General features: G+C 48.9%; 1 protein-coding gene across 10 annotated transcripts in view; it reads right to left on the bottom strand.

Annotated features, from left to right (window-relative positions):
* Positions 1–15,702, bottom strand: part of DLG2 (discs large MAGUK scaffold protein 2) — an 895,737-nt gene that overhangs the window by 483,600 nt on the left and 396,435 nt on the right. For 9 of the 10 annotated variants that reach the window (XR_014469831.1, XR_014469832.1, XM_083170304.1 and 6 more), the window contains one exon: positions 10,177–10,341. Coding sequence is in view for 7 of the 10 variants with exons in the window: in XM_083170304.1 (XP_083026430.1) it covers positions 10,177–10,341 (165 nt within the window). In the remaining 3 variants the exon portion in view is untranslated. Of the gene's footprint in view, positions 1–6,945; positions 6,967–10,176; positions 10,342–15,702 lie in introns of those variants that run through there. The other variant, XM_083170311.1, reaches the window with a different exon arrangement.

Here is a 15,702-nt window from a genome sequence, read left to right as displayed (position 1 = left end):
AGGTGGGGGTTCCGAGTCCGTCACCCCAAGTGGGGGTTCCGAGTCCGTCACCCCAAGTGGGGGTTCTGAGTCCGTCACCCCAAGTGGGGGTTCCGAGTCCGTCACCCCAAGTGGGGGTTCCGAGTCCGTCACCCCAAGTGGGGGTTCCGAGTTAATCACCCCAGATGGGGGTTCCGAGTTAATCACCCCAGATGGGGGTTCCGAGTTAATCACCTCAGAAGGGGATTCTGAATCAGTCACCCCAGAAGGAGGTTCCAAGTCTAGCACCCCAAGTAGGGGTTCTGAGCCAATCACCCCAGATGGGGGTTCAGAGTCCTTCACTCCAGACGGGAGTTCCGAGTGTGTCACCCCCAGTAGAGATCCATCTGCCCTTGCCTTCGGGCATGAGGACCCATCTGCCCTTGCCTCCGGGCATGAGGACCTATGTGCCACGACCTCCAGGCCTGTCTGCGTGGCCTCCGGGCCTGTCTCCGTGGCCTCCGGGCCTGTCTGCGCGGCCTCCGGGCCTGTCTGCGCGGCCTCCGGGCCTGTCTGCGCGGCCTCTGGGCCAGTCTCCGCGGCCTCCGGGCCTGTCTCCGCTGCCTCCGGGCCTGTCTCCGCAGCCTCCAGGCCAGTCTCCGCAGCCTCCGGGTCTTCCTCCGTAGCCTCCGGACCTGTCTCCAGTACCATCAGGGTCTCTAAGGTTCCAATGCCTGCCATTCAGGAAGATTTACCTGCCGTGCTGGAAGTCCCTACCCTACCCAAACTGTCCTCCCAGTCCATTCTTCAGGGGAATCCAGTTCAATTAGATCCATCTAAAGAGCCTTGGTTCGTCCAATTTGATGGAGATCTCACCCATTTCCAAGCCCTAGCAGACTATTATTTAGATGCTATGAACTCTGATCCATCCTCCGGGGTTAATTTGGCAAACATTGTCAAGTACTTAGTGTTGTCATTCAAGGGAGAAGCCATGGAGTGGGTTAGTCCACTCATTGAGACTCATGATCCCAGGCTAAAATACCTAATTTCTTTTTCCAGGGCTGTGGTTGAAAGATTTGGACCAAAGACTCCTGGTGAGAGGTCTATCCTTTCTGCACCTGAGGTCAGTCAGAGTGGTGAGTCAGCTAGACTACATTCTAAAACTCCCAGAGCATCTCCTAAACATTTTTTGAGACCCGACTCCTTGGATTTAAGAGGTGGAGTTATATGTGTAGGTTCTTCCAAGTTGGTGGTGGATCCTCAAGAACTCCCTACACTGATCATGGACAAGGATTCAAGTTCAGAGTGTGGCTCAGATCATGATGTCACTGCTTTGTTGGGACGTCCAATATGCTCTACTGCCCGTTTTGTAGAGCCAAAGGCCACATCTCAATCAACCAAATCCAAACGATCTTCCAAAAAGACGAAGCACCGCAGACGACCCTAAAAAATTCCTTGTGGGGTGTTCGGAGCCCACCCCTAGAGGGGGAGGTAATGTCACAAAATGCAGGTATTTCAGTTACCTGCTGGTCAATCCTGCTGGCTTTGTCTCATGCTGCTGACAAGCTCTGCATAGTTGAACTGTGCTGTGAGATCTGAGCTCAGCTAATTAGTTACACCTGGGTAACTCTCTCCTGCAGGAGAGTTCAGTGTAAACTGAGCAAGTTAAGCCCATTGATTAGTTCACCTGTGAGTTCCCTGTGCTTCCTATAAAGGGCAGCCTCTGGGAGACAGAAGCTGCCAGAGTATAGGTTCACACCAGCTCCAGCGTCCTTGTGCTTAGTATATTACCAGTTTCCTGATTACCACATTTGACCCCGGCTTGTTTCCTGACTATTCTCCTGCCTGATCCTTTGGTACCGTGTCCAGTGACTCTGTGTATGACCCAGCTTGCCGTTTGACTATTCTTCAGCCTTATCCCAGTGTACCGCGAACTGTGCTTCCAGTGTATGACCCGGCCTGTCCTTGGATACTCCTTTGCCTTTCCCTTGTGTTCCTACTTGCCCGCACTGATACCAACTCGGCTAGACGACCACGCTTCCATATTCCACAAAGCTACCACCACTCATACGGGGAACCTGACCAGGGGGCCGCGACCGACATGTCGGGTGCCGCAGAAGCCCATATCCCGCTTGGAGGGGTCACTGGCAGAAAACCCCCGGCACGGTTAGACTCCGTGCCCTTGTGTCAGGTCTAGCCAATCCCCGAGTGGTAGTGCACCCCAAGTTTGTGACAGACACGAGAGAGAAAACATAATTTTGACTTTCTTTAAGAGGTTAACAAACAATTCCGCAAACATCACTCCTCAAACTATAACTAAGTGGAAAACCTGAAAGACAATATTCAATACATATTTCTCCCATCACCATAGAAACAGAACAAATAGCATCAGCTGGTATATTCATACCAAACGAATACACGTACATAGCACAATATGAGAACAGTTAGAAATAAGATACCAGATTGTCAAAACAAGTCACGAATGACTGCCCTCAAAAAGTCTACGCGTTGGAATGACATCCTCGCCTAAAAAACTGTCAGGTGTGACATCTCCCAGACAGGACACAGCGGTTAGTGCCGCCGTATCATGAGTCATTTACAAACAATAGTGACAGTTGGAATTAAAATGAGTATTTTGATAACTAACAAGGCTACATTGTAATTCTGTATGTAGCATATCCCTAGATGGTCAGCATATATCTAGAAGGTCAGGTTGGTTAATTGGTTGCGGAATACCATTAACCCCTGTAAGGTCTTTTAGACTTTAAGTTCTGCTGCTGGGCGGAGGGAACGGGAATGGTAATTCTGTGGGAATTAGTTACTAAGATGGGAGTTCTATTGGAGATGTTGCTATGGGCAACCACTAAGAATCTATTTCTTACATTTTTTTAGCACCTTCTAGAAGATAATAGGTCTGATCTGTAGCCCATAGCAACATACCACCTTTAATCAAACTCCCATCTTAGTGAAAAAAAACCTTATTTTCTATTACATTGTAGCTAGCCTGGAAACGCGCTTCTACCCATGGATCCCCAATGGGTCCCATTGAAAGTATAGGGGTGGCCTGGCTGCCAAGAGGGAGCACAGCATAGGACCGGGCTCAGAAGAGAAGACATTGCAGAAGGGAGAAGACCTGGTGGAAAGAAGAAATAAGATGCCGAAGAGTGAAAGAGGCGCTGTAGAGAAGGAAGAAGTTGCTAGGACAAACCTGAAGACTTCTGGAAGCCTAAGTCCCGGTCACAAGAGGGCTCTTGCAAAAAAATTGGCCACTTGCTATTGAAGACCAGTGGAAGTCAATAGCCGTCAGAGTCAAGACAAAGCTGAAAGTCAAGTGTGGGTACAGTGCTTGACAAAATTGACCCAACTGAGGAATGGCTAGTGCAGAGGGTTCCTTCATTGACCGGCAAGATGAGCTACGAGGCTGGATTGAAAATGAGTGCCTCCATGGCTATAAGTTCTTTATTGGTGAACACATTGAACCCTTGTTTTGTACATGATAAATCAGTTTATCCTCTATGTAATGCCCTATTCACTTTTCAATGTAGTCCAGATCCCTTTCCACGCATGTCCACCACCAGCTTTCTTCTCCGATGGGTTTGCCTGACTTGTCAAGCGTTGGCAAACCCATTGGAGAAGAAAGCTGGTGGTTTTTGTTGACACCAGGACTGAACGGCAGCTTTCACGTCGTCGTCAGAGTTGAAGTGTTGACTCTTAAGATGCTCTTTCATCCTTGGGAAGAGGGCTGCAGCGCCTGCAGTTCAAAGAGGTTCTACCACACCCGTCGTACAGCCCCGACCTTGTGCCCTGCAAATTTCACCTCTTCCCAAAGATGAACATCGGGCAAAGCCTCACTTATGCACTAAGCTACCAATGGTCAGTCCAAGTAAGGCACTCCTAGGGGGGCCATGGTAGCAGACAAAAACCAGCATTGTGGGGAGTAGACCAAAGGACTGTTGGGCACAAGGCCCCCAAGGTAGGTGTTTAGTAGGCCCGATCTTTAGCACCAAGCCCCTTAAAGTAAGTCCCTGTTCTCAAAGTAGGCTAGGCCTGTACCTCGTAAAGCAACAAATAGATCAGGCATGAGTGTCATGTCTCATATGCCCAAATAGGGAGGACACTAGGCCCAGCTCACACTTTCTGTGTGTCTATTCTAGTGAGATGTCCAGCATGTCCTACATGAAACCTTGAGAGAAGTATGTAGAGGTCACCGGGGTAGTTCTTAATGTGCTCATTAGTAATGTCATGTCTATTGGAACTTGCTGTTATCATCTCTCTTGTGTTGTTTTCCCCTTATGTTAGTGGTGAATTAACGCAACATCTAATTAGTCCAGTGATGTCACATACGTAAGTGTAAGCTGTTGTGTCTATGGTTGTCTCTTTGCTTAGTTGTAGGGCTCTGTAAGAGGAACTTCAAGTCAAGTTGACAATCATTTTCCCGGTAAGTGCAATCTGTGTCCGGTCTTGACTTAATTCCCTTCCCCTGATCGAGTGTTTCATCTCATGATGCTTGTCACTGGGGTGCAGCTAAATCTGAAGCCTAATGTGCCAGTGACAACCACTGAACCCAGTAGATGTCATCCAGTCTTAGCTCGTCTTCTTTTCTTTGCAGGGTCCGAAGATCGGGATTTTCCTATTGGCCCTATATGCGTGTCCGACTTGTGTTCTAGGTCCGTCATAACATTGGTGGCCTGAAGGAGTGGGTGGAGTAAGGTAAACCCCTGATTACAACTTGCACCACCACCCAGGCACCTCTTACATGCCCACAAATCTGAGCTGGTGCAAACATCAATTAGAAATTAGTCCAGTGGTGGCTCCGGAGGAGGAGGGGCTGCATCACAGTACAAATTTCAACCAGGGGAGCCACACCCACTTCCAGTGAGGCAGATTAGAATGGCAGTTGGTGGCAGTGGGTGTGGCTCCTCTATGTAAAACTTGAACTGTACTGCAGCCCCCCCCCCACTGGAGTCGCCACTGGCAATGACACACACTTCGGGTCTCCTCAGTACTACCACCAATGCTAGCTCTTTCATTTAGAATGTAAGCTATCATTAACAGGGGCCTCCCCCCTCTTAAAGGCTTCAGTATACAAGTTGTCATGTCTATTTGAGAATGTAGACAAGTCCATAATGTCAGCTGGCATGTCAACCTTGTTCACATTTAGTATGTTGACACTAATGAAATGTCAACATCCTCACAAAGTAAACAATCAATTTTTAAGGAATGTCTAACCCTAGTGCTATCCCTTACACCTAAGCTTAGCCCTAGCTTTGCATTTTCACTGTCGCTATGTTATATGACGGGATGCAGTCAAAATCCCAACGGTCAAAATCCCGACAACCATTCCAACAAGGTCAAAATACCGACATTTAAAATCCAGACAAGGTCAAAATACGGACATATAGAATGTAGACAGGTGAAAAAGTCAACATGACTTTCGGTCGACAGGTCGCGAGGTCGACGTTGTTTTTTTCACTGTTTTTTTGACCCGACATGTGCCGACAGGCGGTATTTCATGCCCTACCATCCACTAGGGCGTGGTGGGAGAATAAAATAGTGTGCCGAGCGCAGAGAGGCACCGTGCCCGAAGCATTGTGAGCGAAGCGAGCGATGCAAGGGGCTGCGGTTGACTTCCAACTGTATCCATGTCGACGGTGTCGACATTGGGGTAAAATAAAACTGAGAAAAACCCATGTCGACCTCGCGACCTGTTGACCGAAAGTCATGGTGACTTTTTCACCTGTCAAGATTCTATGTCGGTATTTTGACCTTGTCGGGATTTTAAATGTCGGTATTTTGACCATGTCGGGATTTCATACCGAATCCCATATGACTAGTGGCGGCTGCAGCGCCGACCAGGAAGTGCAGGTGGGATCGCGTACACGTACATATTATCATATGAGTTGGATTAGATGTCTGTACAGATCCTGGAGTCTTATTGGAGAAAAAGCGCCATATAAATAAAATATTATTATTATTATGTCACATATGTGCGGAATGGATCCCCCGGGGATCGCCGGCACTGAGTGCATTGGGCGTCTTGAGGTGCTTGGGAACCAGCATAAGTCATTCTCACTCAGCACTGCCGTTTCCCGGGGGATCAATCCAGGGCCGGGTTAAGGGCCTGATTCATACCTGGTCGCCCTGCTGCAAAGTTGAAGATGACTGTGAGTAGTTAGCCGCCGCCCAGACAGAAAGAAAACCCGCCCTGAGCACATCTGCATATTAACTGCCGAAATAAAGCAGATCGCTATTTACCCGCAAATCCCTACGCAATTCATGAAGAGTCTAAAGATTTTACCAGTCTGTGCAAATGTGAGAAAGTCCGACCCTAACGGTCATTTACGACCCGGAACACCGACAGGCCGGGCAAGAGTAAAATGGAGGGGGCGTGACCACCAGGTGGGGAGGGGCCACAGTAAGGGGGTGTGGCCCCCGTATTAAAACACAGAGGGAGAGAGAGGACAGGCTTCCGCTGCAACTGTCTCTCACTGAACAGTGTGTGCTGAGCTGGGGAGAGAGGCTGTGCTGCCTTTCGTCTCTCTCCCCACTGCCCGGCTCCCTGCAATGGGGGAGGGGAGTAGCAGGACCTGGACCCCTCCAGCGGACCCGGGACAAAAGGATCCACCCCCCCCTCTTGCCGCCACTGTCTGCGACAGAGATAGCTGATAGCTAATGTCACAGACCCTCCCTTAAAACGCCTGGATTTTTCCGAAACTCACAAACACCGGCTTCCTGTCAGTCAAACTCCGGCCACATTACATGTACGATCCATATGTCATTTTTGCCACCATTCACCCTTGGAATGCACGCTACCATGTAAATATGTACCTGTTGTCTATTCTAGTGAGATGTGTGTATCACAGCTCTGTATGTGACACTGAAGATCGTTGTGGTTTCCATAATTAAATTATAATAACACATAAAACATATTGTGCCTGCTAAATCCAGATCACCTTCCCGCACAGGTCAGGGAGACATTCATATCACCTCTGCATCTGTATTATATGGTCCGTGTGCTGCTCCCGCGGTGAAGAAGGCACAGGATGTACCCAGGTCCCGTTATGACAGGCATAGTTATGGACAGACGGGAGCCGATAGTGTCACAAAGGGGCTCTTATTCGTCATCAGGTGCAGAAATAACCCTTTCCAGAACCAAGGACAGAGACACAAGCCACAACTAAACACTGCAACTACTGCTCTGTGCAACACTGCCCTCTGCTGGTCTAATCCCAGATTGCACACTTTTAGTTATTGCAGCCATAGACAGAGAGAAGTGAGAGGTCTGATTCTTTTACAGTATATCATACTTTTTATTCTATTGCTTTTATATGTTATTATAACAAGTGTATTTACAATTAAATGATTACTTTTTATAGTACAATCAGTGGGAACAGCGGAGCATATAGCTTTGTAGCGCTGGCCCACCTGGACCACGTTCCCCGGCTCTACTGCGTAACCTGTAGCATTGCAGACGTGATTGACACTGGGGTCCGCTGATCAAACAATGGGGCAGATTTATTAAGCCTGGTGGAGAGATAAAGTGGAAGGTGATAACTCACCAGCCCAGCGGCGTAGCTACGTTTTGGGCACCCCCCCCCCCCCCCCGCCGTTAGAGGGGGGGGCGCCCCCCGCCACCCATTCAAACCACACCAATCCCCCGCAGCCTTACCTTTCGCGCTGGTCCCGGCGGCTCCGTTCTTCTGCTGAGGACCACCACAAAATGGCCGCCCCCATACAGCAGACAGTTTCAGAGAACTGTGTGCTATATGGGGGCGGCCATTTTGCGGTGGTCCTCAGCAGAAGAACGGAGCCGCCGGGACCAACGAAATAGGTAAGCCTGCGGGGGATTGGGGGAGGTGTAACTATAGCACCGCAGCCCCCGGCGCCCCCATATGCACAGCGCCCCCCCCCCCCCGCGGTGGCGGGGGCTGCGGTGCTATAGTTACGCCAGTGCACCAGCCCATCAACTCCTAATTGTAATTTTTCAAACAGCTGATTGGCTGGTGCGTTATAACTTTCCACTTTATCTCCACTTTATCTCAGGCTTGCCTACCCTCCCGGAATGGCTGGGAGGCTCCCGGAATTCGGGTCCCCCTCCCGGCCCCCCGGGATGATGGGCAAGTCTCCCGCATCAGCCACGCTGTCCCCCGCAGCTCCCCTTCCCCGCTGCGCTACATAGTGATTTTGGCGGTCTGCGGCAAGGGGTGGGGCTAAAATTACACCAATCGCGGGGCTCGGCGAAGTCCACCTCGTCCCGCCCCCTGACATGCTGCAGTCTGGTCTCCTCTCTGGGTTTCTCCCAGAGAGGAAAATGAAAAAGTAGGCAAGTGTGCTTTATCTCTTCACCATGCTTAATACATCTGCCCCAATATTTGCAGCTTTTTCCTGAAAACACGAGAATTAATGTAGTAGGAACTGCAGTAGTTACTGAGGGGTAGATTTATTAAGCTCGGTGTAGTGATAAAGTGTCTGGTTTTTATCACCGGCCAATCAGCTCCTACCTGTAATTTTTCAAACCAAGCCTGTAACTTCACAGTTAGGAGCTGATTGGCCGGTGATAAAAACCAGACACTTTATCACTTCACCAAGCTGCCAATAAATCTGCCCCACCTGTTCATCCCAGAAATTCCCGCAAGCAGTAGTATGGGAGCAGCATGGAACATAGAGAACATATAGATGGGAGTGTGAGGGGCAGTGTGGAAAATAGAGATAGCAGAGTGGGGGTCAGCATGGAACATAGAGATGAGGGTATGAGGGCAGCATGGAGCATATAGATAGTACAGTGGGGGTAGCATGGATCATAGAGACAAGGGTATGGGGGGGGGCAGCATGGAGCACAGAGATAGGGGGGCAGGGGGCAGTATAGAATATACAGGTGTAGCTGAGTGTAGAGTATTTCGTGTGTGAGGTATGAGGCTTGAGGTACCGATATTTCCATCTTGGCTCCCATCTTGTCAATAGCCGCTTACGCCACTGACTACTATGATGGATAAATACTGTATCTTTTGGCCTAACTGATATTATGTTCAATATCTACAATTCTCTGGGGATAGAACGGTTATAATGGCAGGGGGCCTAATTCAGAGTTGATCGCAAAAACGAAATCTTTGGCAAATGGGTAAAACCATGCCACACTGCAGATGGCGCAGATGTTACAGGTGCAGAGAGATAGATTTAAGTTATTTTGTCTCTGTTCAGGGTAAATACTGGCTGATTTATTCTTATACTGCAATTTAGATTTCAGTTTGAACACACAAAACCCAAATCTAACTCTCTCTCTCTGCACATGTTACATCTGCCCCATCTGCAGTGCAGCATGGTTTTGTCCATTTGGGAGATCCCAGAAGGGAGAGTCCAAGTGGGCGGTGCAGTGAGTGTTCATTCAGCTGTCTGCAGCTGAATGGGATCCGGTTGACATGACGACGGATAGTAACCTATACGAAGCATTGTGCCGGAGTGTGGTGAGCGAAGCGAGAAAGCAAGGTCACACATTGTCACTTATTTGGTTTTTACATGGTGTAACATACAAAATGTCATCCCCCCAAAACACAAAACCTGAGTTGACCATTTTGTGTCGACCTTTCCACTTTTTTCACTGCATCCACCTTTTGTACCTGTTGATAATTTCACGTGTCAACTGAATTCACCTGTCAACCGTTTGACCCTATCGGCCATGTATAAGTCAACCACAAATGGTCGACTTAGCGTCTGAAGACCGAATATCGGCCGGTGTAATGATCCACAACTATTTGGAATCTGGGAAGTTAACGCCCTGTCCTCAGATGCCGCGAGGGCTCCCCGATATTCTGTAATATCCCGAACAGCCTGGCAGAGCGGGGAAGTGTGATGTCAGTATTGGGGTTCCTACATCAGGGGGGGAGCAGCTTGTATGTAACAAGCTGGAGAACGCAGGTGTTCCCGTGCCTGCTTCGGACAGGCGTCTGACATCACATGACGCGAGTGCCCGCCCCCAATTCAGCAGAAAGCGGCCATATGAGAAGTAAGTGTAGACTGGGGAGTAACCATTAAATGTTTTTTGTGTGTGTTCGGCAGGGCGATGTTTGTCTGCTTGCTGGGCAGCGTATATATATGCAGCTTAGCGAGCAGGACTGAATCATCCCATTGGTTAGGTCTCGATGTACGATTCCGTGTTCTGACCATAAAAGCGAATGTATAACGGCAGCGCAGCGTTAATAAGGAATGAGGCAACGGGCTTACCTTCAGAGGAGAGATATGCGATTGCATCACGTAGCCATGGACATTTTCTATTTGCGACAGGTTCTTCTCTGACACGTGCACAAGTTCGGGACCTTTGAGATCGTGGGTCAATCGGGGCAGTGAGTGGTCGTGGGGAGGGGTGTCCTCATCTTGGTAACGGTATTTCTGCAGAGGAGACACAAACATCAGTGGTTACTACCCCGAGTCCTGTCTTCTAGTACAAAGCAGCCATGTCCTGTGTGCGGACAGGAGTGAAGGCCTCTGGGAATGGACAGAACGTGGCAGAGGACCTGCAGAGCGGTGGTAAGAAATGCAGGCGACCAATAATCCAGCAACATTCCTAGGCAAAGTCACCAGGGCTCATCCTGTAGAGTCGCGGTCACCAGTAGTAATTAGGGAAGTGGTATGGTGTGGGAATGGGTTAGAATGTTGGCCAAAATGGTCACTGGTGGGCCCGAAGGCTGCATCTGCTCCAGTGGCATCTTATGGGACCAGCACACGTGTGTCCAACACTAACCCTCCGTACTCCATAGCCTTACCTTATCCTCCTCCTAGTGCCTAATCCTAATCCCCCCATAGCCTTACCTTATCCTCCTCCTAGTGCCTATACCTAACTCTCCAAAGCCTTACCCTAACATCCTCTTAGTGCCTAACCCTAATCCCCCCATAGCCTTACCTTATCCTCCTCCTAGTGCCTAACCCTAATCCCCCCATAGCCTTACCTTATCCTCCTCCCAGTGCCTAACCCTAATCCCCCCATAGCCTTACCTTATCCTCCTCCTACTGCCTAACCCTAATCCCCCCATAGCCTTACCCTAACCTCCTGCTAGTGCCTAACCCTAATCCCCCCATAGCCTTACCTTATCCTCCCCCTACTGCCTAACCCTAATCCCCCCATAGCCTTACCTTATCCTCCTCCTACTGCCTAACCCTAATCCCCCCATAGCCTTACCCTAACCTCCTGCTAGTGCCTAACCCTAATCCCCCCATAGCCTTACCTTATCCTCCCCCTACTGCCTAACCCTAATCACCCCATAGCCTTACCTTATCCTCCCCCTACTGCCTAACCCTAATCACCCCATAGCCTTACCTTATCCTCCTCCTACTGCCTAACCCTAATCCCCCCCCATAGCCTTACCTTATCCTCCTCCTAGTGCCTAACCCTAATCCCCCCATAGCCTTACCCTAACCTCCTGCTAGTGCCTATACCTAACCCTCCATAGCCTTACCCTAACATCCTCCTACTGCCTAACCCTAATCCCCCCATAGCCTTACCTTATCCTCCTCCTACTGCCTAACCCTAATCCCCCCATAGCCTTACCCTAACATCCTCCTAGTGCCTAACCCTAATCCCCCCATAGCCTTAACCTAACATCCTCCTACTGCCTAACCCTAATCCCCCCATAGCCTTACCTTATCCTCCCCTTACTGCCTAACCCTAATCCCCCCATAGCGTTACCCTAACCTCCTCCTAGTGCCTAACCCTAACCATCCATAGCGTTACCCTAACCTCCTCCTAGTGCCTAACCCTAACCATCCATAGCGTTACCCTAACCTCCTCCTAGTGCCTAATCCTTATCACCCCTATAGCCTTACTCTAACCTCCTGCTAGTGCCTAACCCTAATCCCCCATAGCCAGGGCCGCCGAGAGGCAGGGGGGGCGGGTACATTTTACCTGGGCCCGGGCCTGTCAGGGGGGCCCGGGTCCGGGGACACAATGACACATTCCTTAAAAAAAAATAATAATAATCTTTTAAAGGCAGCGGTGTTGCGGGAACACGGGTGCCATCGCCGAGGGGGGGAGGGGGGGGGGTTGTTGGGCGGCAGCTTGCCGGGCGCCAGGGGAGAGCGGGTCAGGAGCGGCAGCCTGTGTCACTCGTCTGTCACTCACTGTGACTGCTGTTTGCACAACAGTGTCAGTGCAGTGGTAGAGGCCGGCGTCCACCGCTGCGGAGCTGTCTGTAGAGACAATCTCGCGAGATGATGCTTTCATTATCTCGCGAGTCTGTGTTGTCTACAGACTGCAGCAGCTTGCCAATGCCTGCCTGCCTTGCACAGCATGCCGTGAGGGGAAAGTCGGGATGGGGACGGTGTCGGGAGTCAGCATTTACTCAGCTCTACTGAGAAAGAATAGAGATTAAATTGGAGCCGCCATTGTCTCAGACCCCTATTATGGTAACCACAGAAATGCAGGTCGGTTAGATGGAATGTATTAGTAAAATGTGTTTGTGTGATATTGAGCGCCCCAAGGATGCTGCCCTCTTGTTATGAAAAATCTCACCCTAGAGATTATGAAACGTAATGGATATGTTGTAGAGGTATAACAAGGATGGGAGCTTCCTTTGTGGATGGACTTCTAGAGGAAATGAAAGAAGGAGGAAAGAGAAGGAAAAATAAAAGGGGGGGAAGAAAGAAGAGAAAGGAAGAAGAAGGGAAAAGAGTTTGAACTTCCCTGTACTTTTTCCTTTCTTTCTTTTAACGTTGTTGTACTGATTCTTTCGGTTCTCCAATCCACGATAGGAATATTCTTTTCAATGTCTGGGTGTTTGTTCTTTCACAATCAGTCATTTACAGAATCATTAGGGATAAGATTTGGCAATACTGTATCACCATCAGCAGTGCCTCTGGGCAGCAGAGGCACTGCTGATGGTGATACGGTTAGATGGAATGTCTACATCTTCTTTGGATCCATCATGTACAGATGTAGCCACACTCATTTTTGCCGCGCTAGTTGCCGCGTGCCACATATGTGGTGATTGGCATGATCCTGTTAACATGCTTGTACATGTACAACAATAAAGAATAAGATGCTATTACAAAAAATAAGATGCCATCTACTCCCGTCCCTCCAATATCTGCTACTAATGTACAATGGTCCGGACTTAAAGCTTTGGGAGGCTGAAACCACAGGAGCTCCTGAATCTGTCTGACTCTGCCCTGTAAGTTCATTTTTTTTTCTGCCCTGCCTGGCTTATTAGTTAATTTTTCTCCCTATATAATATATATATATATATATATATATATATTACATATATGTATATGTAGAGATGGTTGTCAATGTAAATTCACAGACGCCAGTCCTTTGGAACCAGTCATCTTGACTGGTGAGTGACTCCACTAATATATATATATATATATATATTGTCCTACGGCCAAGCACATCCACTGGAGATACAAACGTCCCGGTGCACACCAATAGCCTTGTCACGGGCAAATATAGAGTAGTCACGCTGGCAAAGCAGCAAAGGCAGCACACGGTCAGGAATAAAGATGAACGAGCAGGTAACTTCAAGGTGAACGTTGCTTGAAGTTACCTGCTCGTTCATCTTTATTCCTGACCGTGTGCTGCCTTCGCTGCTTTGCCAGCGTGACGACTCATATATATATATGTATGTATGTATGTATGTATGTATATATATATATATATATATATATATATATATATATATATATATATATATATATATATATATATATAAATAATCCAATGAATGGGACACATAAGCAATTATGCAGAAGTGACTATCAGCACCTAGCGCTTTCAGGGTCTCCCCCTTCCTCAGGGCGATACAGCATAAATATACACACAAAAAGACATTCACTTACCCATATAAATACCCCCACTGGGTCTGTCCTACCGGAAGTGCTCTGCACCGTACTTCCGGTATCGTGCACAGTAGGAAGTTTGGGCACACTCAAGTTCATTCCGCTGCTACTGCCAGTATTGTTATTTAGGGTGTTAAGACTTGCTGTTCACACAACCCATGTCATCAACACGGCCGCCGCCTTGCCCATCGGAAGCCCACGGAATCGTGAAGCCATGCCACCGCGCCGCCCTGTGTGGGCCTGTGCCATGTGGCTGAGCACCCCCTGCCATAGCAGGCCCTAGACTCTGCTTCAGCCCTGACTGAGTGAGGCTGATAGCACCGAGGAGTCCCTGGTATCGTGTCCTGCAGCTGATGCTCTGAGTGAGTCTTGACTGGTCCTGCGTGGGTCCTGAGCCCTGCACTACAAGAATGTAATCCCCCATGGCATCGAGCAAGAATTCCCTAGCAATTAACATTTAGGTAAGTGGCACTTATCTGGCATAACACGTAATATCCATTGTGTGGTATAATATGTAAATGGCATCACAGTGTGTGACATAACGTGTAGTGGGCATCACAGTGTGTGACAATGTGTAGTGGCGTCACGGTGTGTGGCGTAGCATGTAGTGAGCGCCACAGTGTGTGACGTAACGTATAATGGGCATCAGGTGTGTGGCGTAAAGTGTAATGAGCATCACCGTGTGTGACGTAACGTGTAATGGGCATCACAGTGTGTGACGTAACATGTAATGGGCATCATGGTGTGTGATGTAACATGTAATGGGCATCACGGTGTGTGGCCTAACGTGTAATGGGCAACACGGTGTGTGACATAACATGTAATAGGCATCATGGTGTGTGTGATGTAAAGTGTAATGGGCATCACAGTGTGTGTGTGTGTGCACAATGTGTAATGGGCATTACGGAATGTGATGTAATATATAATAGGTATTATGGTGTGTGGCATGTGTAATGGGCATTACGGTGTGTGACATAATGTGTAATTGGCATTATTGCATGTGGTATAGTATGCAATGGGTTTGTGACATAATAGGCATTACAGTGGAAATATTTGGTGCGCCTTTGGTGCGCAGTTTCCCTCGTTTTAGTTTGTCTAGCATTACACTTTCATCTTGGCTCCTAGATTTTTTTTTTAAATTGTCGAGTCCTGGCATGTGTAATGGGCATTGTGGTGTGGCTTAACGTGTAATGGGCATCACGGTGTGTGGTATAACATGTAAGGGGCATTACGGTGTGCAAAATCAATAATAGAATGGAAGGAAAGGTTAAAAAACATGATAAGGCAGGTCAAGGGGCGGGGCTGGGGTGGATCAAGGGGTGAGGCTGGGGGTGTGTCAAGGGGCGGGCCACTGTCCGGGAATCTCTCAACAAAAAGGTGGTAACCCTACACACCTCCCATGGGGGCCCTGGAAAGTTGATGTACCGGGGCCCAGGATTTCTCTTGGCAGCCCTGCCCATAGCGTTACCCTAACCTCCTGCTAGTGCCTAACCCTCTATTTGCCTCACCCTAACCTCTTCCTAGTGCCTAATCCTAATCCCCCCTATAGCGTTACCCGATCCTCCCCCTAGTGCCTAATTCCCTTATAGCGTTACCCGATCCTCCCCCTAGTGCCTAATCCCCCCTATAGCGTTACCCGATCCTCCCCCTAGTGCAGGGGCATTTTAATATATGAGAAGGCGTTTGTGCAGCCTCATGTGTCCAGGTCCCCTCCTCTCTGCTGACAGTTGAGTTGCACAGTGCTGCACTATGGCGTCTTTCTGGTGATTTCCGCTGCACTGCTGCTGTCATCATGGACTCCAGAGGGTAAGTAAAAAAAAAAATGGTTACAGAGTTGGAGCCCTTGGGCACAGGGTCCTGTGTGCCCTGCACACACTGCACCCATTATAAATACACCACTGCCCTAGTTTCTTAACCCTA

This window comes from Crinia signifera, chromosome 2, assembly GCF_055691185.1.
Source record: "Crinia signifera chromosome 2, ASM5569118v1, whole genome shotgun sequence".
NCBI lineage: Eukaryota > Metazoa > Chordata > Amphibia > Anura > Myobatrachidae > Crinia > Crinia signifera.
The sequence above is the reverse complement of the archived record's forward strand: the minus strand, read 5'-3'. Positions and strand labels throughout refer to the sequence as shown.